The sequence below is a fragment of the Sus scrofa genome, chromosome 1 (genome assembly GCF_054392235.1).
Source record: "Sus scrofa isolate SSC_HxYL_T2T_F1_AM1 chromosome 1, Sscrofa_HxYL_maternal_Yorkshire_Landrace_v2.0, whole genome shotgun sequence".
NCBI classification, from domain to species: domain Eukaryota; kingdom Metazoa; phylum Chordata; class Mammalia; order Artiodactyla; family Suidae; genus Sus; species Sus scrofa.
Genome location: NC_139383.1, coordinates 180,569,586 through 180,597,419, shown reverse-complemented (window position 1 = coordinate 180,597,419; position 27,834 = coordinate 180,569,586). Strand labels below are relative to the sequence as shown.

General features: G+C 39.9%; 1 protein-coding gene and 1 long non-coding RNA gene across 4 annotated transcripts in view; one reads left to right on the top strand and one right to left on the bottom strand.

Annotated features, from left to right (window-relative positions):
- MIA2 (MIA SH3 domain ER export factor 2) overlaps nucleotides 1-9,057 on the bottom strand; it is a 90,703-nt gene extending 81,646 nt beyond the window's left edge. For 2 of the 3 annotated variants that reach the window (XM_021073969.2, XM_021073975.2), the window contains exons 1-3: nucleotides 8,725-9,057; nucleotides 6,914-7,047; nucleotides 3,594-3,680 (exon numbers count right to left, since the gene is read on the bottom strand). In XM_021073969.2, coding sequence (XP_020929628.1) covers nucleotides 3,594-3,680; nucleotides 6,914-7,047; nucleotides 8,725-8,839 — 336 coding nt within the window. In that variant the 5' untranslated portion in view covers nucleotides 8,840-9,057. The remainder of the gene's footprint in view (nucleotides 1-3,593; nucleotides 3,681-6,913; nucleotides 7,048-8,724) is intronic. The other variant, XM_021073967.2, reaches the window with a different exon arrangement.
- Nucleotides 1-27,834, top strand: part of LOC146406890 (uncharacterized) — a 994,549-nt gene that overhangs the window by 13,896 nt on the left and 952,819 nt on the right. The window lies entirely within an intron of this gene.

Sequence of the window (27,834 nt, the reverse complement as noted above, 5' to 3'; positions counted from 1 at the left end):
GGGCCTTCCATATACCTACTATGTGCTGTGCACTGTGCCAGGTGTGGGATTCTACAGTAAACGGGGGGTGGGGGAGGGATTATAAATTGTGATAAGTGCTATGTTGGAAATAAACAGGAAGCTGTAATTAAGAAGCAGTCATTCCTTTAGAATCATCATGGAAGAGCTCTCTGAGGCACTGATGTTTAAGCTATTATCTAAACGATAAGAAGAAGCTAACAAAATGAAGAACGTAGGAGAAACATTCCAAACTGAGGGAACAGCCTATTTGGGTCTCTAGGCTGGGAAAGAGCTTGACATGTTCTAAAAACATCTCTGGGCTGGGAAAGAGCTTGACATGTTCTAAAAACAATCATGAGGCCAGTGTGGCCAGGAGCACAGTGAGTGAGGGGAGAGTAGCATAAGACAGGTCAGAAGGGCATAGGAATAGATCATGCAGAGCCAGGAGAAGGAGTCAAGTCTTCATTCCAGGTTCAATGAAAAGCCATTAGAAGGCTTTAAACCAAATAAATGACATGATATGATTTTTTGGGGGGAGGGGTGTTGTTTGTTCTTTTGCTTTTTAGGGCCGTACCCACGGCATATGAAAGTTCCCAGGCTAGGAGTCAAATTGGAGCTACAGTTGCCAGCCACAGCCATAGACACAGCCATACACGATCCGAGCCACATCTGCAAACTAAACCACAAGTCAAAGCAAAGCAGATCCCTGACCCTCTGAGCAAAGCCAGGGATAGAACTCACGTCCTCATGGATACTCGTTGGATTCATTTCCACTACACTATGACAGGAATTCCCAATTTTTTTTGTTTTGTTTTGTTTTAATCTATAAGATCCATTGCTGTGGAAAATGAGTTGGAAGAAGGCAAAAGCAGAGGTAAGGAGACCAGTTAGAAGTCTACTGCAATGTTCTACTCAAGAGATAATGATGCCTTGAATCAGGGCTATCAGAAGAGGGAAAATGAAGAGAAGACAGATACATTCTGGAGACAGAACTGACAGGACCAGTAATGATACAGTGAATAGACAGATAATCCCAGAATTTGTGTTAGAAGAGAGCCAGATAACAGTTTACTTAACTAAGCAGATTGACTTCACACTGACCTAATTTAAGGTAGATTGACTTAACCTGGTATCTGAATTAAATGAACTAATCAAATTCATGTATTGAAGAGTTAGCTTCTGATTCTCTTTCTCATTATCAAGTCCAACATTATCAAGCTAATTTAAAATTCCAACAGCAGGATTTCCTGTCATGGCACAGTGGAAACAAATCTAACTAGGAACTGTGACGTTGCAGGTTCAATCCCTGGTCTCGCTCAGCAGATTAAGGATCCGGCATTGCCGTGGGTTGTGGTGTAGGTCACAGACAGGGCTCAGATCTGGCGTTGCTGTGGATGTGGTGTAGGCTGGAAGCCGTAGCTCTGCTTCTACCTCCAGCCTGGAAACCTCCGTATGCCACAGGTGTGGTCCTAAAAAGAAAAAGAAAAATGGAGGTGGAAAAATCAGGCTCCTGGACTTCAGACTATACTACAATGCAACAATCATCAAAACCACATGATACTGGCACAAAGACAGAAATATAGAGTAGTGGAACAGGATAGAAAGCCCAGAATGAAACCCATGCACTTACAGCCAACTAATCTATGACAAAGGAGGCAAGAATATACAATGGAGAAAGGACACCTTGTTCAACAAGTGGTGCTGGGAAAACTGGACAGCCACATGGAAAAGAATGAAATTAGAACACTCCCTAACACCATACACAAAAAGAAACTCCAGATGGATTAAAGACATAGATATAAGACCAGACACTATCAAACTCTTAGAGGAAAACATAGGCCAAACACTCTCTGACATAAACCACAGCAACATCTTCTCAGATCCACCTATCAGAGTAGTGACAACAAAAACAAAAATAAACAAATGGGACCTAATCAAACTTCAAAGTTTCTGCACAGCAAAGGAAACCCTAAACAACACAAAAAAACAACCCACAGAATGGGAGAAAACCTTTGCAAGTGAATCGACTGACAAGGGATTCATCTCTAATATTTATAAACAACTTCTGCAGCTCCATACCAAAAAAACAAACAACCCCATCAAAAAATGGGCAGAAGATCTAAACAGACAGTTCTCCAAAGAAGACATACAGATGGCCTAGAAACACATGAAAAGATATTCAACATCACTCATTATTAGAGAGATGCAAATCAAAACCACTATGAGGTACCACCTTACACCAGCCAGAATGGCCATCATCAAAAAAGTCTACAAACAATAAGTGCTGGAGAGGGTGTAGAGAAAAAGGAACACTAGTACACTGTTGGTGGGATTGTAAATTGGTGCAACCACTGTGGAAAGCAGTATGGAGGTTCCTCAGAAAACTAAACATAGAACTACCATTTGATCCAGAAATCCCACTCCTGGGCATCTATCCAGAGAAAACCACCACTCGCAAAGACACATGTACTCCAATGTTCACTGCAGCACTATTTACAATAGCCAAAACATGGAAACAACCTAAATGCCCATCGACAGAGGAGTGGATCAAGAAGATGTGGTACATATACACAATGGAATATTACTCAGCCATTAAAAAGAACGAAATACCAGCATTTTTTGCTATGTGGATGGACCTAGAAACTATCATGCTAAGTGAAGTCAGCCATACAATGAGACACCAACATCAAATGCTTTCACTGACATGTGGAATCTGAAAAAAGGGCAGACGGAACTTCTTTGCAGAACAGATGCTGACTCACAGACATTGAAAAACTTATGGTCTCCGGAGGAGACAGTTTGGGGGGTGGGGGGACGTGCTTGGGCTGTGGGATGGAAATCCTGTGAAATCAGATTGTTAAGATCATTATACAACTACAGAAGTGATAAATTCATTTGAGTAATAAAAAAAATTTTTTTTAAAATTCCAGCAGCAAAAGAGGTTTACAGATAAGAGAACTACAGGGTGTGATGGGAAGTAAACTCTGTCCCAGTAAGACAATAACTTAGTAATAATATCTAACACTTACATAGCACTAAGTGCTATTCCATGTACTTTACATATGCTTATTTTTTCCTCAATAAATGTATGACGTAGCACTCTATTATAATCATCATCTGCATTTTACAGATAAGGAAACTAAAGCACACAAGGCCACAAAGGTACTAAGTGGCTGAGTCAGCTTTGAGCTCAGTCTACCTCCAGATAGACTTTTAAACTCTATATTACCAGTCTGTTAAGTTTTTAGAAAGCAAAATATTTGTATCAATTTCATCATATCTAAACTTTTTTTTTTTTTTGGCCTCTCCCATGGCATATGGAAGTTCCCAGGTGAGGCATGGAATCCAAGCTGCAGCTGTGACCTACACCACAGCTGTGGCAACACCAGCTCCTTAACCCACAGTGCCACAGTGGGAACTCCATCATCTTACCTAATTTTAGTCACATACTCAAGCTATTCCTAGAGTACATTCTCAGCCTACTCTATGTGTCCATTATATAAGATTCATAACCTATGAGTGCTTATACCACAGAAAAATGGTTTAGCCAAGAAATTTTAAATTCAATTCATAACCGAAATGATTTTACTCACTTTAGTCGAGATTTGAACTTCCTCAGATATGAACACCTCTTCAATCTGTACTGCATCTCTGGGGAAATATCCAAAGTCTTTTCCTTTCTAACAAAATGAAGAAGAAAGATCAGCAAATAAGAGTGATCAAAGCAATAATAGCTATTGATCCTGATTTTGTTCCATGTCCTTGGTTTTTACACATTTCAAATCACAAACATTAATTGGTTTTCATTTACCATCAAAAAGAAAGTGAGGAGTTCCCGTCGTGGCGCAGTGGTTAACGAATCCGACTAGGAACCGTGAGGTTGTCGGTTCGATCCCTGCCCTTGCTCAGTGGGTGAAGGATCCGGTGTTGCTGTGAGCTGTGGTGTGGGTCACGGATGCGGCTCGGATCCCGCATTGCTGTGGCTCTGGCGTAGGCCGGCGGCTACACCTCTGATTTGACCCGAGCCTGGGAACCTCCATATGCCGCGGGAGCGGCCCAAGAAATGGCAAAAAGACTAAATAAATAAATAAAAATTAAAATTAAAAAAAAAAAGAAAGTGAGTGAAATTATATTCCTTTTGGAGTTCCCTGGTGTCTCTGTGGATTAAGGATCCAGCATTGTCACTGCTGTGGTTCAGGTGGCTGCTGTGATTCAGGTTCAATCCCTGGCCTGGGAACTTAAACATGCTGTGGGCATGGCCAAAAAAAATCATATTCTTTTTGCTTCTCAACAGATCAGTGTTATTTTGAGGAAACAAAAGTTCAAGCTATGAAATGAACTTTTTTTCAAATTTCAGAGAGAAAACCTCTCATTTTCTTCCTTTTTTTTTTTGTTTTTTTGTTTTTTGTTTTTTGTTTTTTGTTTTTCAGGGCATATGGAAGTTTCCAGGCCAGGGGTGCATCAGAGCTGCAGCTGCTGGCCTATGCCACAGCCATAGCAATGCAGGATCCTTAACCCACTGAGTGAGCCCAGGGATCAAACCCTCATTTTCACAGATACCAGTCAGGTTTGAACCCACTGAGCCACAATGGGAACTCCCTCCTCTTTCTATTCTTAATGTCCTTTCTTGCCCAAGTGGACCACAGATTTACACTATTAAACCTGGAATATCAGAAGGCAAGGGAATGGTGACCAAGCTGAATGGAGCTGAGGCATATTCAGCATTTTCAGGATATTAATATCATATAAGATGTTTAAACTCTGAAGAGCCATGATGGATTCATCAAGATAGTAAAGATATATGAGTTCTCTAGGGGGCATTTGGTTCTATTCAACTTCTCTGAGTGTACCTCTTTAATAGAGATACTCTGGATCTGATTTAAATGCATTCAAGCTGTCCCTCGAGATTAGAGCCTTCACACAACCACTCAGTGCATTTCCTATCCCTGTCAAAGTGTAAAGAACATATTTTTTTGGTCCTTTGATCCAGCACTATTACACCTCAACTGGGATTCTTCCAGCTCTCCAGTTGCTGCAACTATTTGGAAACCAACAGTGTGAACTCCACAGTGTGACTTCTTAAACAGTTATCTGCCTGACTAAACACTTAATACACAAAACCTACTGTACTTAAAACTTCACCCCAGCTCGACATATTACACCATGCTTTTGTGCAAAACTATCATTTTCACACATGTAAACAAGAAATAATGTTTTCTTTTCTTCTTAGGATACCTACTGTGTCATTTTTCTTTCTTTCTTTCTTTCTCTTTCTTTCTTTCTTTCTTTCTTTCTTTCTTTCTTTCTTTCTTTCTTTTTTGTCTTTTTGCCATTTCTTGGGCAACTCTTGTGGCACATGGAGGTTCCCAGGCTAGGGGTCGAATCAGAGCTGTAGCTGCCAGCCTACGCCAGAGCCACAGCAACGCAGAATCCTCGCCACGTCTGCGACCTACACCACAGCTCACGGCAACACCGGATCCTAAACCCAATGAGCAAGGGCAGGGATCGAACCCACAACCTCATGGATGCTAGTCGGGTTCGTTAACCACTGTGCCACGACGGGAACTCCTGTGTCATTTTTCTTATAGCTGCATTCAGTACAGTCATGCATTCAAGACAGAAATGTCATGTTTGAAGCACCACAAACAATAAGAAATCTTGGGAGCTGCAAAGTCCAGGCAAACAATTCTGGCCAAGAACCATCAGAAGTTCAGTCATATAGCGCCTGATGCTAAAACGCAGGGTAGACCCCAAATAGAATCTGCTTCTGCAAACAAAGATCACAGATGCTGCACAAGAAAGAGATCTTATGCATACACAATATGGAAATGATGTATGTACCAGGCTGGTCATGTTTGTTCAACCTGGGAGTAAGATCGTTTGTCATGGCATCCTTTCATTCTAAAGCATAATGATATAATCTAGAACACAAACCTATTTTCAACTGAAAACATTAATCATTAATTTTCCTATCTTATATATTCAGAGATGATCCAGGTTTTTAGGAATTTCAATGTAATAGTACTTTGGGCCAAATAAAATCTCTCTGTTTTTCTTTTTGAAAGAAAGATTTTTCTTTAAATGAAACATTTGTACAACTCACCTCCCTAGACTACTAATCTTTCTGAGGATCTCTTCAAGAGCAACTCAGTTTGTTATTTGCTCAGAAAGACATGTCTTTTTTTTTTAATGATTTTTATTTTTTCCATTATAGCTGGTTTACAGAAAGACATGTCTTTTAATTTAATTAACAAAAAACGTCCCAGCCTCTCTTAAACGTGGCCATTGGTATCTCCATTGGCACCTCTAAATAAACATAAAATCAAAGTTCAAAACCTATGGATGCTACATAAAAATAATTTCAAAGCACTCTCAAGCCTTCATCCGGACCAGACTGGCTTCCCAAAGGCTACTTTTATAGAAATTCAGGAACCAACACTGAACATGACTGTTTTTGTTTGTTTAAATATGTTTATATATTTTAAAGTACTGTGAAATTCTTTCTTTCTTTTCTTTTTCTTTTTCTTTTTTTTTTTTTTGCTTTTTTTTTTTTTTTTTTTTTTTTTTTGCTTTTTAGGGTCTTACCTGCAGCATATGGAAGTTCCCAGGCTAGGGGTCAAATTGGAGCTGCAGCTGCCAGCCTATGCCACAGCCATAGCAACATGGGATCTGAGCTGCATTTGAAACCCACATACACCACAGCTCACGGCAATGCCAGATTCCCAACCCACTAAGCCAGGCCAGGGATTGAATCTGCATACTCATGTCTTCATGGATCCTCGCTGGTAACCTGCTAAGCTAAAATGGGACTCCCACTTTGAAATTCTTAAAGTTCCTTTAGAGATGAAAACCAGGCATCTTTGGGTAAGCTGGTCATTTACTCTGTATTTAATTTATATGATTAGATACTTACACTTCCTGCCCACAAATCTTCCTTTTCTCCTGCGAGTTTAATATAAACAGATATCTCTTCTCCCTTAGTGAAGTTCAGATACCGACAGTCAGGTCCTCTGTAATCTCTTATGGCTAAGACTCTGCTTATTAAAGCTATGTAAACATGCAGAGACAAACACACAATAGGGAAGGGAAGGAAAAGATAATTAGTTTTCTTCCAGGCACCTATTATATTTCAGGCATCATGACAAACTCTTCCATTAATTATTGTTATTATAAACCCTCGAAACAGGTCTATGAGGTTAATAATCTCATCTTATACTAACAAATGAAACTTTAAATCTCAAAGAGTTGATCACACACCTAATAAATGGTGTGGAATTCATTTCACTGCAACATCTGCCTTATGTATTCTGAGCTTTTCTTTCTGTTTTTTCCTAAGCTCTTCTGGAAACCCATCAATTTCTCTTGATGGACAACTCATACCTACATCCCTATGATTCATCCCTAATTGGTCCAGGCTACTCTGCCTCTTCTCTGAATTTCAATATTACCTATTATCCTTACGTTGTATCACTATTTATTTTTCATATTGACCTGTCTTGTCATCATCCACTAGATTGAAAATACTTGGAGGACAAGAAACTTATCTCATATTTCATTTTATTCTTCTTAAATACAAACCCCTTATTTCCCTGACCCAGCACATAATAGGCCTTTAATAACTGTGAATAATCATAACCACATATACTAAACAGATTCCTTCAACACATAATACACATATCATATTAACCATTATAATTATACTGACATATTAAAACATTTTGTCATGCAATTAAAGTTAAAATAACATTATCAATTACTATACATTTGAAGGTTCTCTTTCCATGTTCTGTGCCTGGCCCTAAGGAAACTAATATGAGGTTGTAAAGAGGAAAAGAGAGATCATTGTTGTTATTATTATTATTATAAAACATCATTGAGTAAACCTTCTCTATATGTTAAATTACATTTCCAAACGATTAATGAAAATGTTTACTCATAAAAAATTTACTTTTAAATTATTTGTTTATACTAATGATATTTTTCATTTTTACTTACATGTTACAAATTAGAAATAATTCTCACACAGTGGAGAGATGGAACATATTTAAAGCAACTCTAATATATTGGGTTGCTATTCATTTTTTGTACCATAACGCTAATTTCAGAAAATAAGTTCTTAAGCAATAGAATGAAAATTAATTTCTCTTTGTAGAAGATAGAGGTTTAATATTCAAGGATACATAAGATTATGTACGCCTAACACTGATCTCAATATTTTTGCATATTGTGAACAAAGAAATGATTAATGTTTGATAAAATAATTTAGATAATAAATCATGATGGCTTGAAATAAAAATGGTATTAGAAGATTCATGAGACTCAGAAACTTCTGATTGTGAAATAGAAACTAAAAAAATATAAGGGCTTCATAAAAATAACCATCAAAAGGTTTGATATCTTTTTTAATACATATCAATTACATTTATCTTAAAAATAGTAAAGTGCTAATTAGTTTATTTTTGAGATCTGGATTATATCATTATAATTTCTGGTATATTTATATACCAGGTCAATCTTTGCCCCTTTGTATATTTACATTAAAAGCTATCACGAAATGCTTGCTTCCAGAATTTCCCTTTTGAGTGAACTATATTTTAAAATGATAAATACTTCCCAAAGATATTATTGTTCATTTTTATTATACATGTCCACAATAACATTTTATATCATTTCGGATTCTCAATTTAAGAGGAAAAGAAGGGAAAAAAAAGAAAAGCAACTTACTTTCACATTCCAAGTCACCACATTTTTTAAAGTCTGCCAGCCGTTTTGTGCCCTCCAGACACTTAGTCAGAGAAATAACCAAAAGAAGGATTCTGTGAATTCCAAGCTCCGCCATGCTAAAACAAGCAGGGATCCAAACAAGGTTTAAAGGGATTGTTTAGGCAGTAGATATGCCAGCCAAAACCAGGAAGCAGCCCACTGTCTTTACTAAATATGAGAAGAAAAGATTTGAATTTTTTTAAATCCCTCAATAACTACATTTTTCTATCGGTATTTAGGCTTAACTTGAGGGACAAACAGCCTCTGTTCTCAATCTGCACTATCTGCAGAGTCAGGTATCCAGATTATACATAAGGGTTTAATCATTAACAGGGATTTTTAGTTGGAGTCATGTCTTATAAAGCCAGCCCACATAAAACTCTGCTTAAAAACACCTTGTGTTCCACAGAACAATTCTTACACAGGCCTCCACAAAAAGGTAGTTCATCTCCTTCAGTTAAAGCCTTCAGGTAGTTCAGTCAAGAAGTACACAGTATCTGCTACATGCAAATACCAGCGTCAGTGGAGGCATAGTTATACGTAGAAGCAATAATGTACTTATGGTAATAAGTAATAATGGTTTTGGAATATCATAATGAAAGTTATTTGAAGAAATATCCCACTTTCATATATTTTGATTATCATTATTTTTTTTAGGGCTGCACCCGTGAATATGGAGGTTCCCAGGCTCAGGGTCTAATCGGAGCTGTAGCCGCCGGCCTATGCCAGATCCACAGCAATGCCAAATCTGAGCCACGACTGCAACCTACACCACAGCTGACAGCAACACCAGATCCTTAACCCACTGAGCAAGGCCAGGGATCAAACTTGCAGCATCATGGTTCCTAATTGGGTTCATTTCTGCTGCACCACGATGAGAACTCCCCACTTTCATATTTTGAAAACCTTCAATGTTGCTATGAAGTAGACCCTTGTTTTTCATTTAAGAATAATAGTTAAAATATATGAAGTACTTATTATGTTCCAGGTACCATCTTTAACAATTATGTGATCTGATTCTACTCTCAGGTCAACTCTCGGAGGTAGGTAATATTATCATCCCCTTTTTTTGCATTATAAGGAGACTGAGTTACATAGAGATAGGTCAAATCACTTGCCCAAAGTCACATAGTGAAAGGGAAAGAAATTTAAATCTAAGTTCTGTGATTACTACAACTCACAACCACTATTTCTTACCACGAAGAATCAAGTCATCTGCCACAGAAAGATGTCTACTCTGTCTGCAATAATACTATTCTAGAAACAGCAGATACAATATCATTTTATGTATTTAAAATTGGATGTGTATTTCTGGACATAGACATTGAGAGAGATGTCTGAAACAATCCTCCTCCATATGGTGGGAATATATCCTGTAAATTCAAATTGTATTCACTTTATTCTTTGCACTTTTCTATATTGTTTCACTTAAAAAAAAACAGTGTTGATAAATTCATTTGAGTAATAAAAAAAATCAGTGAGATATATCATTTAAAAATAACGATAAGTTTATGAAAGTCAAATTATTTGAATGATATTGTTGCTTAAAAGGGATCAAATCCTATATTGGGAATTTTTGTGTAAAATCTACTAGACTGAGGTAGATTTTTGGAAACTAAAGTTGTCCTGTTTCAATCATGAGAAAATATTTTTCTAAGCTCTTCTTTGCTGTACCTTTCCCCAGTGTCTGGGCGTGCCCGCGTATGAGTACTTTGCCTAATGCAGCACTTATGCAACACCACACTCCCCTCTAGTGCCTGAGGGAGTTAAAGTGAAAGACAGCTGCTTTCAAAATCCTAAAAAAAGGAAGTGTGTTTTCTGTTTTCCAGAACCAATAATTAGTAGGAAGCCTTCTCTCTGAGAGCAAAGATTTTTACATCCTTAGAAAGAATCTGATAGAGAGTGAGTTTGAGGATCCTTTCATTTGCAGAACTGAACACATGCACACTCAAAAAGGTGTAGGTTTGTTTCTTAAATACTTTTACAAATCAATAAACTATGTTGTCAAAGACATTAAAGAAGGATTAGCTCTTCAGCATCAAATTTTGGCACAGAATTATTTACATAGTCTATATTAAGTCAAGAATATTTAATAATTAATGCATTTTATCCTTTTGTATTCAATATTTAAAATTTTATAGCTGGAGTTCCCTTCGTGGCATAGTGGAAATGAATCCAACTAGGAACCATGAGGTTGTGGGTTCGATCCCTGGCCTTGCTCAGTGGGTTAAGGATCCGGCATTGCTGTGAGCTGTGGTGTAGGCTGCAGACATGGCTCGGATCTGTCATTGCTGTGGCTCTGGTGTAGGCTGGCAGCTACAGCTCCGATTCAGCCCCTCGTCTGGGAACCTCCATATGCTGCGGGTGCAGCTCTAAAAGGACAAAAGACACACACACAAAAATGTTACAGCTAAATTCTGATCTAGTTAATTTAGTTGTGTTCTAAGTTAAGAGAGAACCCAGATAAATTTAAATTTCCCTATTAAGGAGTTCCCTGCTGGCTCAACAGATTAAGGATCTGGCATTGCCACTGCTGTGGCTCAGATCACTGCTGCGGCTCAGATCACTGCTGCTGCATGAGTTCAATCCCTCCCCCAGGAACTTCTGCATGCCATGGTGTGGCCAAAAAAATAATAACAATAAAAATAAATCTGGAGTTCCTACTGTGGCTCAGCAGGTTAGGAGTGTGACTACTATCTATGAAGATGCAGGTTCAATCCCTGGCCTTATTCACTGGGTTAAGGATCCAGCATTGCTGGAAGCTATGGTATAGTATAGATTGCAGATACAGCTTGGATCCCGAGTTGTCGTGGCTGTGGTGTAGGCTGGCAGTTGCAGCTCTTATTCGACCTCTAGCCTGGGAACTGAAAAGAAAAAAAAAAAATTGTTATTAACAAGTGCCTTCCTTTAAGGTAGCCCTCCCAAGTACATTCTTATGTCAGCATTTACTTCTAGAAAATCCCAGGTTCTGGTTAGCCACAGACTCAAAAAGAGGAGATGGCAGAACTTGCACATTCCAGCCCATGGCTCTTCTGACTTTTGTGGCTGAAGGCTGTGTTGTAATTCTGCCCACGTTTCCTCATTCTATCAGTCAGAGTTCTACCAGAAAACAGAGGGTATTTCATTTTGAGGGAAAAACTCTTCAATGATTGAGGAGTTTCTGATGGACTATTAACAAAGGTATGGGCAGGGTTAAGGAAGACCAGCAGGGGTTGGAACATCCCCAAGCATGAAGGAACAATAACCACAGCCTGGATAGAGCTCTAGGGAAGGACTGCTATCAGGAACTTGAAGCCTCCGTAGAGGAACCCAGTTGAGCGCATCCCACTCTTCTTTCTGATCTCCACCTGTACCTCCCATTGACCAACCCAGCCAGATGCCAGAGAATGAGGGGACCCTCTGAAGGAGTTATAAAGGTCTGTGTTCTAGGCACGCAGAAGAGAGTGGCAAAGAGTAGACTGGGAGGAGCAGAAAGGGGATACCCCACACACTGTCATTATTCCTTTACTGTGTGTTTTCGAGTAATGTATACAACATCCTGTACATCCAAGATTGTATGTGTAAATATTTGCTGTTCAGGGGACTGAATTCATTAACCTCATTAGTGGGTAAGGAAAGGAATTTAATGTTTGTTGAGCAGCGACTTTGTACACATGAGCTTAATATTTCATATAAAATCTCATCTTCCAGGATAGGTATGATTTACTGAATGCCCATGACGTGTCAAACACTTCCGGGAACTGGAGGTACAGGAGTGAACAGGACAGAGTCCTTGCTCCCGCGGACTTTGTATGCTAGTGAAGGGGGACAGACAAGAACAAACAAATGAATGAACAACATAACTGCATGTTGTGATAAGTTATTATGGAACAGTTGTCTGCTTAGATAAAACTGTCAGGAAAGGCATCTCTGGACAGTGACATTTGATTTACAATGGAGGAGTAGGAAGGCAGAACATTCCATGCAGAGGGAAGAATTAATGAGAAAGTTGTCCTTCATTGTCTGTCCTTCACTGTCAAGCAGTTACAGAAAAAAACAAAATTTGCATTCTAGTAAATCAGAAACAAATTTTTATGGTGGAAACTAACTTGGCATGTATTATCGAGAAACAGGAGTGCCTGTCGTGGCTCAACGGTAACAAACCTAATATCCATGAGGACATGGGTTCAATCCCTGGCCTCGTTCAGTGGGTTAAAGATATGGCATTGCCATGAGCTTGGTGCAGGTCACAGACTCAGCTCAGATGCCGTGTTACTATGGCTGTGGCAAAAGCTGGCAGCTACAGCTCTAATTCAAAACTCTACCTTGGGAACTTCCATATGCCACAGGGATAACCCTAAAAATACAAAAATAAATAAATAAAATAAAAATAAAGAAACGTAAAGGCAGGTGGAGAGTGCTCAGAGATGAAGCAGGAGACAAAGACAGAGGCCCAATCATTCAGGGACTTTTGGCTGTGAGCATGAATATGAGCTTATTCTAAGTGCAATAGGAAGCCATGAAGGAAGAGAATGACATTGTGTTTTTATCATGTAACTTCACTTTTTTTGCTTTACTAACTCCTACTTATTGTTCAAGTCTTTTTGGTTAAATCACTGAATGAATGCATTACTCAATAACTTTTTATTGAATGAAGGAACTAATACATTCATGAATGAAAAAAATGAATTGATTTCTTTTCAAAGACAGGATTCATTATTCCTCATTACTAAATGAAATTCGATCTTCCTGGGGGGAGGTGTTTTTGTTTTTTAGGGTTGCATCTGCAGCATATGGAAGTTCCCAGGCTAGGGGTCAAATCAGAGATACAGCTACCGGCCTACACAATAGCCACAGCAACATGGGATCCAAGCCATGTCTGTGACCAACATACACCATAACTCACGGGCAACACCAGATCCCCAAGCCTCTGAGTGAGGCCAGGGATGGAACCATCATCCTCATGGATACCAGTCGAGTTTGTTTCCACTGTGCCATAAGGGGAACTCCCTGAAACTCTATCTTTGGATATAGTTCAACTGCTTCTCTTTCTCTCATTTCAAAAAGAAAGTCAGCTAATCCTTTTGATTAATTTTTCTCTTCTATAACAAAAAAATTGTCCAAAAGATTTGGATCTCATATTTATTTTTGTCATTTGGTTGATATTAGTAGCAGCAATAAAAATCTAAACAACCATCAGAATCCCCATTGTGGCTCAGCGGGTTAAGAATCCAACTAGTATCCATGAAGATGTAGGTTTGATCCGTGGCCTCAATCAGTGGGTTAAGGATCCAGTGTTGCCGCAAGCTGAGGCATAGGTCACAGATGCAGCTTGGATCTGCTATTGCTATGGTTGTGGTGTAGGCCAGCATTGATGTGGCTATAGCTCTGATTTGACCCCTAGCCTAGGAAGTTCCATATGCTGCAGGTGCAGCCCTAAAAAGAAAAAAAAAATCTAAACATCCATCAAGCAAAGCTATGAAAATCCTTTGGATTCCCAAATAGCACAGAGGATGCTTGTCAAGTTGCTATATAAGAGTAGGTTTAAATCAATGAAACTGGAACACACTAAGTCAGAAAGAGAAAGACAAATGCTATATGATTTCACTTATATCGGGAATCTAATATACGGCACAAATGAACGTTTCGCAGAAAAGAAAATCATGGACATGGAGAACAGGCTTGTGGTTGCCAAGAGGGAGGGAGACGGAGTAGGAGGGACTGGGAATTTGGGGTTAATAGATGAAAACTATAGCCTTTGGAATGGATAAACAATGAGATCCTGCTGTATAGCACTGGGAACTATGTCTGGTCACTTGTGATAGAGCATGATAATGTGAGAAAAAAGAATGTATACATGTATGTGTGAATGGGTCACCCTGCTGTACAGTAGAAAACTGACAGAACACTGTAAATCAGATATAACAGGAAAAAATATAAATCATTATAAAATAAAAAAATAAAAATAAGAGTAGATTAATAAGCAACAATATGGAAATATTTAGTATTCCTACTAATTTCCAATTATCAATAGCTTGAATGTCTTTTTTTCTTTTTCAGCTGCACCTGGGGCATATGGAAGATCCTGAGCCAGGGAACAAATCCAAACCACAGCTGCAACCATGCCGGATCCTTAACGCTCTGCACCAGGCCAGGCCAGGTATGGAACTGGTGCCACCACAGAGACAAGCCGGATCATTAACCTGTTGTGCCACAGTGGAAACTCCTAGCCTGAATGTCTTTTCAGAACCCTTATAAGTCAGTTTTATACATTGTTATACCATCTCCTCTAAAATCATCCTCCTCCACTCCTTACTGCCATCCTCTCCCTATTTATGTACCTTTCCTCCTTGCTTCTTTTAGTGTTCATGTCCCTAAGTACCACACTCCTCCAAGCTCCTTTAAGAAATATAACAATAATAAACTAATTCCCCCAAAAGTGGCAACATCATGTTTGTTTCCCCCAAATAATTAAATTTTAAAAGAGTTTACAGAATAAAAGTTCTGAATAGAAGTGAAGAGACACTCGTTATGACTATTTATTATTTACTTTATCCACTTCTTCCAAAGACATGTCAAATAATGGGTCTGATGATATTTTTTTCCTTAATTTTTCTCACCCCCTCTTCCAGATTCCCTGTGACATAGAAATAAATGCCCCCTCTGCTATGACTTGGCAAACTAGCCTCTTGAAGCCTCAAGTTCTTTCATGGAATGAGAGACTGGTACTAAGGAAATTCTCAAGTCTTTCCAGCTCAGATATTCTGTGAGTCTCTGAAATCTCACTGACCCCTGCCATCAGAACATCAAATTGGACTTAGTGAAACTTCTGTTAATGAGGAGGCCATGCTTGATTTCTACAACTCAACTACCACAGACTAAAAGTAAATAAAGGAGCTATATGGATGCATCCCACTATGTTAGATACAAGAGGATTGAGATGTGAAAACACCATTAAACAGCAACACACTCTAAACTATGCTTTGGATCTCTCTCTTGTTTAGCAAATAGCTTTTAAGCGCACTAGGCACTGTGCTAGGCATATGGAACACATGGAGAACAGAGAAGATGGTGCCCTTGCCTCCAGGAAGATTTTAATCTATGGGGAAAGACAATAAGACAATTAAATTCAAGAATGTGGAGTTCCCGTCCTGGCTCAGTGGAAACGAATCTGACTAGAAACCATGAGGTTTCAGTTCGATCCCTGGCCTTGCTCAGTGAGTTAAGGATCCGGTGTTACCGTGAGCTGTGGTGTAAGTCATAGACACAGCTTGGATCTGGCATTGCTGTGGCTTTGGTGTAGGCTGGCAGCTGTAGCTCCGATTAGACCCCTAGCCTGGGAACCTCCTTATGCTGCAAGTGCGACCCTAAAAGGACAAAAGACAAAAAAATAAAATAAAATAAAGAATGTGAAGGAGATAATTCAGGATTGTCAAATCAATTCATTGTGAAATGAGGGAGAAGGGAAAGTAAAGGATGACTTGCAATTTCCTAATGGGACAACTGAGAGAGTGTGGTAGTGCCATTATTGACACAGGAGCACAGGACAGGAGCAGACTTGGAAGAGAGCAAGAGGACTATCTGTTTGGTTTAGGTTGTGCTGAGTGAATAAAAGTAAAATATTGCAAATTATTTGCAGAAAAAAAATTAAATGGTTTGGAAAATTATATGTAAGCCTGTTTTCAGAAACCTTATTTTTTTTATTTAGAAATAATTTTAGATCTTCAGAAAATTTGCAAATATAGAATTCCTGTATACCCTTCACCTAGTTTCCTCCAATGTTAACATCTAATATAACTATAGTACAATGATCAAAAATAAGAAATTAGGAGTTCCCATTGTGGCTCAGTGGGTTAAGAACTGACTTGAGGATGCGGGTTCCGTCCCTCGCCTCACTCACTGGATTAAGGATCTGGCATTGCTGCAAGCTGCAGCATAGGTTGCAGATGCAGCTTGGATCAGGTGTTGCTATGGCTGTGGTGTAGACCTGTGGCTGCAGCTCCCATTTTACCCCTAGCCTGGGAACTTCCATGTACTGCAGGTGCAGCCCTAAAAAAGAAGGAAAAAATAAATAAATTAGGAGTTCCCGTCATAGCTCAGTGGTTAATGAACCTGACTAGCATCCATGAGGACACAGGATCGTTCCCTGGACTCCATCAGTGGGTTAAAGGATCCAGCATTGCTGTGGCTGTGGTGTGGGCCAGCTATAGCTCGGATTGGACCCCTAGCCTGGAAACCTCCATATGGCACAGTGCAGCCCTAAAAAGATAATAATAACAACAACAACAATAATAATAATAATTAACATTAGTACAAAACATTAAACTACAGATTTTATTGTGATTACCCTAGTTTTCCAACTAATGTACTTTTTTTTATTCAAGGATCAAATCTAGTATACTCCATTGTATTTACTTGTCCTTTCTACTCAATATTCTATGACAATCTTCTGTGACAATCTCTTATTCTCGCCTTGCCTTTCGTGACCTGGACACTTTTGAACATCCCTCAGTTTGAGTTTGTCTGATACTTTCTCATGTCTAGACCCAGGTTGTAGATTTCGGGAGAAGAATGTCACAGAGTGGTGTCCTTTCTCATCGTAGCCTATCAGAAGGTACCCATATCAATATATCTAATTACTGGTATTGTTAACCTTGAATAATTGGTTAAGGTGGCTTCTACCAGATGTCTTCAGTGTAAAGTTACTATTTTTCTCTTCCATACTCTATTAATTTGAAAGGAGAAATATAAAAGAACTCAGCAGTAAGTTCTCCAACAGCAAGAAACCTAGCTCATTATCTACAACATATTTACTTCTATGTTTGACCCTAGTATATATGTAAAGTAGTTCCAAAATTGGTAACACATATCCTGTGATAAATTTACCAGTCAGAATTAGATGTTTGTGTACAACTCTTCCTCGATGGCCTCCTTACAGTTTCTAATCAAAACAATTTTTTACACAGTTATTTAGGTGAGTTCCTGTCTTCCCCATCTCCTTCAGTATTTATATTAAGCATTTGTAATAGTTAGCTTTATTTGCCATAGCCTACATTCCTTCTTGGGCTCCCCTGCAATTCAAGTTGATTTTTTAAAATTTGCAGGCAATAAAATTAGTTCTTTGTGGCATACTTCTCTATGGGTTTTGACAAATGGATAGTCATGTATCCACTCCCAATGTACCATACAGAACAGTTCAAAGTCATTTTATTTTTATTTTTTTGCTTTTTAGGGCTGGATCTGCAGCATATGGAGGTTCCCAGGCTAGGGGTTGAATAGGAGCTACAGCTGCCAGCCTATAACACAGCCACAGCAATGCAGGATCCAAGCCACATCTGCCACCTACACCACAGCTCACGGCAACAGTGGATCCTTAACCCACTGAACAAGGCCAGGGATGGAACCCACATCCTCATGGATAATAGATTTGTTTCCATTGAGCCACGGCAGGAACTCGTGAAGAATTCTTAACTTCATCAATTCCCTTCATGAGGCTTATTAATCCTTTAACAGAATTGAAAGATACTTAATATATAAGATCACTGAAAACAAAATTAAAACATCTTTTAATCTTTGCATGACAAAGCTCCAATAAAGGTTACCTTTGAGCCTTTCTACCAGCTCAAAGCTGAGAACACTTAAATATATGCATCTCTTGTGACTTTTTTTTCTTTAGTCAATCACACAAATCTGACATTAAGTATACAAAAAGCAATGCAAAATAGAAATCAATTATGACCATCAAATTTAATTAAAATGCATTTGAAAGCAAAATAACTGATTTTTAAAATGTTATTTATCACAGAAATCATTTCCATGACCCATTCTGGTCCTAATCCACTACCAGACAACCTTGCCTGCTTTTACATAACAGTTCTTCAACTAAGCTTTGATGCTAATGAAGTTGTGGCAGAAAGGAAGTGGGGAAGGAAGAGGGGAGCAACAGGAAAGCTAGGAAGGGGGGAAGGCAGAAGCCTCAGCCTTGTAGCCTCAGGTGAAGGCTGAATGAGGTGAAGTGGGTGTAGTCTGGCTCTAGGCCATAAATACTGGCCTTCCCAGATGACCTCATGGAGCACAAGGGACTAGAGATGGAATGGATCCAGCAGGCGGTACCCTAATTCAACCACGAGTGTTTATCCTTCTCCTATGTATGTATCTAAAGGATAACAGTCAGTGACTCACCACACACAGGCCTACTATTTAGTTTAAACAACAACAAAAATTCTGATTAACCTCAAGAATAATCAAGTGGTACATTTTATTTATTTTTAGTTATTATTATTATTATTTTGCCTTTTTAGGGCCAAACCTGCAGCATATGGAGTTTCCCAGGCTAGGGGTCGAATCAGAGCTGTAGCCGCCGGCCTTTGCCACAGCCACAGCAATGCCAGATCCAAGCCACATTAGGGACCTATACCACAGCTCATGGCAATGCCGGATCCTTAACCCACCAAGCAAGGCCAGGGATCAAACCCACAAACTCATGGCTCCTAGTCAGATTTGTTTCCACTGCACCCTAACAGGAACTCCAGGTGGTACATTTTAATTCATTAAACTCTATTAACAATGTACACCTGCTGATGAAGACAAGAAACCATTTCAGATGGTGCTTTCCAAGACTTTGTCCACCAATCAGAATTAATCCACTAAGTCTACTATAACTATACACCCACCCTTTTAGCTTTAGGAGTAACCATGACTTGAGCTCACATTAGTTTCATAGAAATCAATCATATAACAAATGCCTCAAGCATTTCATATTACTGTTACCTTAGGAGTTTAGTTTACAGGTCCTAAAGACAAAATATTTACAAACACTATTTACCATCTATGATGTCTATGGGCCTACATTTTTCATTACAACAGGATTTCACAGAACAACTTTTTAAGTATACGGTTCCCCTACCAAGTAACATTTACTTTACACCAAGTCAGCAGGATCCAGGGCAGTTTTCACTGACTTATAAATCTTTTGTGGGTAATGGTTGCTAGCTGAGATCCCAGAAATATGCGGCATGAAGTCCCCAGGCCTGTTTGAGAAGACTGATAATTTGCGATTTTTTTCCTGGGTCGTGTGGGATTATGTTTTATTTCTTTATCGCCTACAATGTGATGAAAGAGATACCAGGAATTCATCTTTATAAGCCACTCTATTTTGGAAGTTTCTGGAATTATCCAGATGTTGTGATTATTATGGTAGGCTTAGGAATGACACATTTTCTTTCTAGTTATAAATTTTAAAAGCATGTTAATTATGTACTTGCTCCCTTCACAACGTTGTAGATATTAATGCTTCTGAAAGAGACTCCAAAGGGTCTCTACCATTATATGAACTTTACTGTTCTTATTAATTTTTTCACTTTACGTGAAGTACCCTTCTGGAATAATCATTCTTCTATAACTGAAGGAACATGTGATACCAATGCTCAGTTAACCATTAAGAGTGAGAATAAATGAGTAATTGATATTTGTATTTGGAATATATTATGAGGTCCTGCGAAGTAACTGTCATTACTTTTCTAGTAACATTTTTCTTAAATTTATATTAAAATGAATTTATAGTCTTTGCACATATGGGAATTGATGGCAAAAAGAACAATCTTGGAAGTAATCTTGGAAGCAAGAGAAATTTAGCTGGGATTTTAAGTTTCCTGCAGATAACCGCAGAAGTAAAAATTCATATGACGACCACTAGTTACTATGTCTAAGCTTGACTCTATTATAACTTGTAATGTTTTTAAGATCTTATACCTATGCCATCTTAAATATCTCCTTCCCAAAGGCCTTGGTGCAAAAATTTTGCACTTTTGCACATTTCAGCATTAAAAGTCCTGGTGACTAGTCCTCTTGCATTATTAGAAACATTATGGGAGACCATGGCATTTTCATTAGTATAACTATGGGGTGTATGATTCTGTGACTCAGCTGGAAAAGACAAAGTGCAGAGATATCCCTCTGAACTCTGGGGAGGATAATGAATCACTCTGTAGATGGCTTCTGTTTGATAATCATTTTTCATGGCCTTTATTCCTCCTCTAAACCTCACCCCACTTCCTCCTACAGAAAAGTGCAACTTTGGCTTTGGGAAGCGCTAGTATCCTTGCTATGAATCTAGAATTCCAGACCAAATGCCATTTCTCCCTAATCTTGGGTGATTAAAATACAGAAAAGGGTTTGTGCTTATGCACTTACAAAGAATGTTTTAAAAGAAAAGCATCTGACCTGTGGCTACACCACCTGGATATGAGGCATCCAAGGTCACCATGATGGGAGAAAAGAGCTGGAGAACTACATTCAATGCTGTTAAAACCAGGTCTGAAATTGGTTTATATTATTCCTGTTTACATTCTGTTGACCAGAACTAAGTACTTGGCTCCTCATAACTGAGAGAGGGGGTGGGGACTCTCCTCTACCCGTGTCCTCAGGAATAATGATTATATAGCATTGCCTCTGACAGAGAGAGCTTCTCATACACCAAAGTTACTCAACAGGAAAATGGACAATGGGTGATATTCTCACAGTGTGTAAATTTGGCCAGGCTCATGAAGCTTTCTTCAGCATTCTCAACGGCTTTTTTTTTTTTTATCATCCTGGTCCCACCTCTCACTTGACTATTTTTCTAATGTGTACTAACTTTTCATTTTATTTTCAATTGAAAATATGGGTCAGAGATTCAAAGACATTCATTGAAACTTACAGAAATAGGGAAAATACTCAGGGAAACAACCTGAAGTCATAAAGATTTGTGATAGATAAAGTCATCTTCCCTTAAGCTCTCCAGCCCAGTGCCTATAAAAGTTATGTTTACCTTATAGTGTAGTCTATTAGGTCTGAAACAGCATATTATGTCTAAAAATCCATGTACATATCTTAATTGAAAATGCTTTATTTCAAAAGTTCCCTGGTGGCCAGTAGGTTAAGGATCCCATGCTGGCCCAGCTATGGCTCTAGTTACCACTGTGGCACAGGTTTGATCTTTGACCTGGGAACTTTATTTTGTTGCTAGAGGATGTCAGCCATCATCTGAGCCTTCAGCAAGTCATCTTTTTTGCTGGTAAAATTTCTTGCCTCAAAGTTGATGGCTGCTGACTGGTGAGGGTGATGATTGCTGAAGGTTGGGGGTGGCTGGGACAATTTCTTAAAATGAGAAAACAATGACTTTTTCTTAAGATTTCTCTGTAGCATGCAATGCTGTTTGATAGCATTTTACCCAGAGTAGAACGTCTTCCAAAATTGGAGTCAATCCTCTCAAACTCTGCCACTGTTTTATCAACTAAGTTTATGTAACATCCTTTTTTTTTTTTTTTTTCTTTTTAGGGCCACACCCGAGGCATATGGAGGTTCCCAGGATAGGGGCTGAATCGGAGCTATAGCTATAGCTATGCCACTGCACAGCAGTGCTGGATCCAAGCCGCATCTGCAACCTACACCACAGCTCACAACAATGCCGGATCCTTAACCCACTGAGCAAGGCCAGGGATCGAACCCATGTCCTCATGGATACTAGTCAGGTTTGTTAACTGCTGAGCCATGAAGGGAATTCCTGTAACATTCTAAATCCTTTGTTGTCATCACAACAATCTTCATCAGGAGATTTTATTCTCATGAAACCATTTTTGAAATTTTTTTATTAAAATATAATTTATAATGTGCTGATTTTTGCTGCACAACAAAGTGACTCAGTCGTATATATACGTACATTCTTTTTTTAATATTATTTTCCATCATGGTCTATCCCAGGAGATTGGATATAGTTCCCTGTGCTATATAGCAGGACCTTATTGTCTATCCTTTCTAAATGTAATAGTTTGCTCTATTGACCCCAAAGTCACCACCCCATTCCCTCCGCCCTCCCCCTTGGCAACCACAAGTCTGTTCTCCATGTCTGTGAGTCTGATGAAACCACTCTCTTTGCTCATCCATAAGAAGCAACTCTTTTCCATTCAAATTTCAACATGAAATTGTAACAATTCAATCACATCTTCAGGCTCCACTTCTAATTCTAGTTCTCTTGCTATTTCTACCACATCCGCAATTACTTCCTCCAGTGAAGTCTTGAACCCTTCACAGTCACCCATGAGGGTTGGAATCAACTTCTTCAAAACTCCTGTTAAGGGAGATATTTTGACCTCTTCCCACAAATCACGCATGTTCTTAAATATTCCCATAATGGCTCAATGGAAACAAATCTGACTAGCATTCATGAGGACGCAGGTTCCATCCCTGGCCTTACTCAGTGGGTTAAGGATCCACTGTTGCTGTGAGCTGTGGTGTAGGTCGCAGACAGGCCTCAGATCTGGCATTGCTGGGCTGTGGTGTAGGCTGGTGGCTACAGCCCCAGCTTGACCCCTAGCCTCCTGGGAACCACCATATGCTTCAAGTGCGGCCCTAAAAAGACCAAAAAAATATGTGTGTGTGTGTATATATAGATATAGATATAGATATAGATATAGATATAGATATAGATATACTTAATGGTATCTAGAATGGTGAATACTTTCCAGAATGTTTTCAATTTACTTTACCCAGATTCATCAAAGGAATCACTATCTATGGCAGCTATAGCCTTAAAAATATATTTCTTAAATAATAAGACTTGAAAATTGAAATGACTCTCCGATCCATGGGCTCCAGAATGGATGTTGTCATAAAAAAATATGAATCTCATTGTCCAACTCCATCAGAGCTCTTGGGTGACTAGGTGTACTGTCAATAAGCAGTAGTATATTGAAAAGAATCTTTTTTCTAAGTAGTAAGTCTACCTAGTGGGCTTAAAATATTCAGTAAACTATGTTGTAAACAGATGGGCTGTCATCCAGGCTTAGCTGTTCCATTTATAGAGCATAGGCAGAATAGATTTAGCATAATTTTTTTTTTTTTTTTTTGGCTGCACATGTAGCATGTGGAAGGTCCCAGGTCAGGGATCAAACAAGCACCTCAGCAGTAGCAATGCCAGATCCTTCAACTGCTAGGCCACCAGAACTCTTATTTAGCATAATTCTTTTTTTCCTTTTTTTTTCCTGTTATAGTCACACCCATGGCATGTGGAAATTCCCAGGATAGGGACTGAATCTGAGCGGCAGCTGTGACCTATGCTGCAGCTGTGGCAACACTGGGTCCTCTAGCCTACTGTGCTGGGCCAGGGATCAAACCTGCATCTCCACAGCAACCCAAGCCAGTACAGTTAGGTTCCCAACCCACTGAGCCACAGTGGGAACTCCTAGCATAATTCTTAAGGGCTCTAGGATTTTCAGAATGGTAAATGGGCATCAGGCCCTAACAAGAGAGTCAGCCTTTTAAGTTTTGAAACTGGGCATTAACTTCTCCTTTCTGGCTATGAAAGTCCCCAGGGCATCTTCCAAGAGAAGGTTGTTTCATCCACTTTGGAAATCTGTTGTTAAATATAGCTACCTTCATTAATTATCTTAGCTACATCTTCTGGAAAAGTTGCTGCAGATTCTACATCAGCACTTGCTGCTTTATGCTGCACATTTATGTTATGAAGACAACTTCTTCCCTTAGACTTTATGAGCCAGCTCCTCCTAGCTTCAAACTTTTTTCCTCCTCACCTCTCTCAGCCTTCCTAGAGGGGGAGTAGGATGGCAGAGAAGTAGGACTTTGAGCACACTTTCTCTGACAAATACATCAAAAACATATCTCTATGTGGAGCAATTCTCACGAACATCTACTGAATGCTGTCAGAAGATCTCAGACTTCCAAGAGGGCAAGAAAATCTCCACATAAGAAAAAGAGAGAGAGAAAGGAATTAAGATGGGACCAACCAGTGCCCCTAGGAGGGAGCTGTGAAAGAGGAAAGTTTTCCTCATACTGGGAAGGTCCCTCACTGGCAGAGAGACCAGTCAGAACAGAGGAGGAGCTTCAGAGCCTTGGAGGAGATTTTAGCAACCAGGTTGCAGAAAACAAACTGGAGAAACACATGCACAGTCAGTTGGTGCTTCAAGGAAACAATCTGAGGAAGCTAGGGTGACCTGCTGCACCATAACTGAGGAAGTGCGGGAAGAGGCATGGGCCAACCAGAGAGGCAGGGCACCATTGTTGTAGGGTGCAAGAGGGGAGGTTGGGGGGGACCACCAGAGATGCTTCTTTTCTCTATGTATGGGCTCTCAGGCTGTAGGGCACCATTTTCATGAGCTCCAGATGTAGATGCAGTCATCTTGGACTCCAGAGGTAGGAGCAGACCACTGCCTCCACTGAGGTCTCACAAATGGGCAACAGCCATTGTTCTTCCCTTGCCAAGAACCGATGAGGCCTATTGCTGCTGCTATCCCCAGAGGGCCTACAGTTGTGACCAGGCACCACCCCTCCCCCATCTTCCCAGGAGCATGCACAGCTCACTGCTGTCCCTCCCAAGGGGTCTGCAACCAAGCACCTACCACTGGCCCTGACTCCCCGGGAGAGTTCATGACCTGCTGTCACTGCCAAAGGTTTCACAACCATGTGCTGACCTCTGCCTCTGCATCTCTGGGAACATGTATGCAGCCTGCTGCTGCCTCTGATGCTGAAGCCAGGTGCCAACTTCTGCCCTCACTTGCTCAAGAGTATGAGTGGCCCACACCTACCACTGAAGGGCCTGTGACCAGGTGCCAACCACTAGCCACCACTGGGCTCCAGGAGGAGTCAGATAAGCCACTGCTACCTCCCATGTGGACTACATACCTAGCCACTGCCCAACTCTGCATGTGTGCTACCACTACTGAGAACTTCAGGACCAGGCACCAGCTGTGGCATCTGCACACCTCCTACCAAGATTATAATGACACAGTGAGGAAAGGGAAGATAGGCACCCATACTAAAAACAGCCCTGTGATTAAGGAGGGAGTTCTGAAATCTCTCCTCCCAAATGTGCAAATCACTGATTTACACCTACGCTGATGGCCTTCTAAATTCCATACTGGGGGAACATCTGAAGAGACAGAGAGTGCTCCTGTCCCTGAGACAAGTCTGGCTTTAGCAGCTGTGGGATTTGTCGGCATGTATATGTGGGGGTTGGACCAGGCTGGAGTCTGAGCTGCCTCTATAAACCCCACAGTGGGTCCAGGAGCATGAATACTGCAGTGCCGAGTCCTGACCTCAGAGGATCTGCACTGGTGACCTAGTGAAAACAATGCCCAGGATATACCAGGGTCAATTACAGACATACACATGGTTAAGGTAGGGTCAAGAGCAGTGCCAAAAACAGTATACTCTGTGAGCCAGCACAGTGAGGAAAAGGTGACAGAACACCTCCGGCAGAAGAACACTCAGTAGCTCCTTCCCCAGTGGGAATACTGCAAACCCACTGACTTCACACCACAGGTCAGAACAATAGCTCAGAAACAGATAGCTACACACACACACACACACACACACACACACACACACACACACACAAATTGAGGAAGAAACAGGCAACCTATCTGAAAAAGAATTCAAAGTAATGATTGTAAGAGTGATCCAAAATGTTGGAAAAAGAACATGTGCACAGATAGAGAAGTTACAAGAAATGTTTAACAAAAAGCTGAGAGATTCAAAGAGCAAACCAACAAAGATGAACAATACAAATGAAAAATACACTACAAGGAATCAATAGCAGAATATCTGAGGCAGAAGAACGAATTAGTGAGATAGAAGACAGAGTAGTAGAAATCACTACCATGATGCCATGATTCCATCACTGCCATGGAAAAGAATAAAGAAAAAACAGTGGGAGTTCCCGTCATGGCGCAGTGGTTGACGAATCCGACTAGGAACTATGAGATTGCGGGTTCAATCCCTGCCCTTGCTCAGTGGGTTGATGATCCAGCATTGCTGTGAGCTGTGGTGTAGGTCGCAGACGCGGCTCGGATCCCGCGTTGCTGTGGCTCTGGCGTAGGCTGGCAGCTACAGCTATGATTAGACCCCTAGCCTGGGAAAACTCCATATGCCACGGGAGCGGCCCAAGAAATGGCAAAAAGACAAAAAAAAAAAGAAAGAAAAAACAATGAAAAGAAATGAGAACAGTCTATAAGAGACTTCTGGGACAACATCAAATGTACCAACATTTGCATCATTGGTGGGGGTGGGAGGGGTGGTCCCAGAAGAAGAGAGAGAGAGAGAAAGTGCAGGGAGCCGAGAAGATACAAGAAGCCAAGGAAGGGAGCTTGCCTGAACGGTGCAATTCCGAGGGCAGTCTCCTAATCAAAAAAAGAGGCCTGCCTGAAAGGTGCAGTTCCGAGGACAAGCTCCTAATCAGAAAAAGGGGCCTGTCTCAACTGTACAATTCCGAGGGCAGGGCCCAGAAGACAATAAGGCTCACCTGCTGACATAGGTGGAAAACTAAATTTCCCAGGAAATAATTTCCATTTTGTGTTGCTGAGTGGGGATTGTTCCATGGATAACATAATCTTTTCTGTTATTCACTTGCTATTCAGTTTTCCTCAGTCTTTCTCATTCTTATTGTCCTGTGGTGATTTGTGACTTATCAAAAATTACAATAGTATAATAAAAATTTCATCCTGAAGGACTTTTCCCCTATTTAAATCCAACTTAGTTAAAACATAGTGTTTATCTATTAACTAGTTATATAGTAAACTTTAGAGTTAGGATTTTAATGAGGTCCATAGAAGTTAGCCATATCTTATCTAAAAAACCTAGCTGTGAGTTTTGTCTTTGATTTTAAAAGCTTTTTAGTGATAGCTAGTTTAATTAAGTTGGTTTATATTTACTTACACTGTCTCCCTGCCATAACGCTTTGAAGATAAGCACCAGTCTACAAAGAAAGTTTGTAAATGCCAAATTCTTGTGTTTTATGGCCTCTTCAAAGTACTCACTAAGTTTAGTTAAGACAGAGATCTTAAAACAGGATGCATAGCTGCTATACCATGTAATAGTTAACCAATCTACTTTTAACACTGTGGTGCAATTTGTAATGAAAAACTGTCTATATAATCAACTACTATTGCCAATAAAATTTGAGCAGTTCAGCGCCCTGAAAGAAGGGACAAAGAGACTCCCTCCGTGTTGTACATTTGCCATCACCGCATCCCTCTCCGATTGGGAAGTACACGCTCCTTGGCCGCCAGAGCTGGCCTTCGGCAAGAAAGAGCCTGAGAA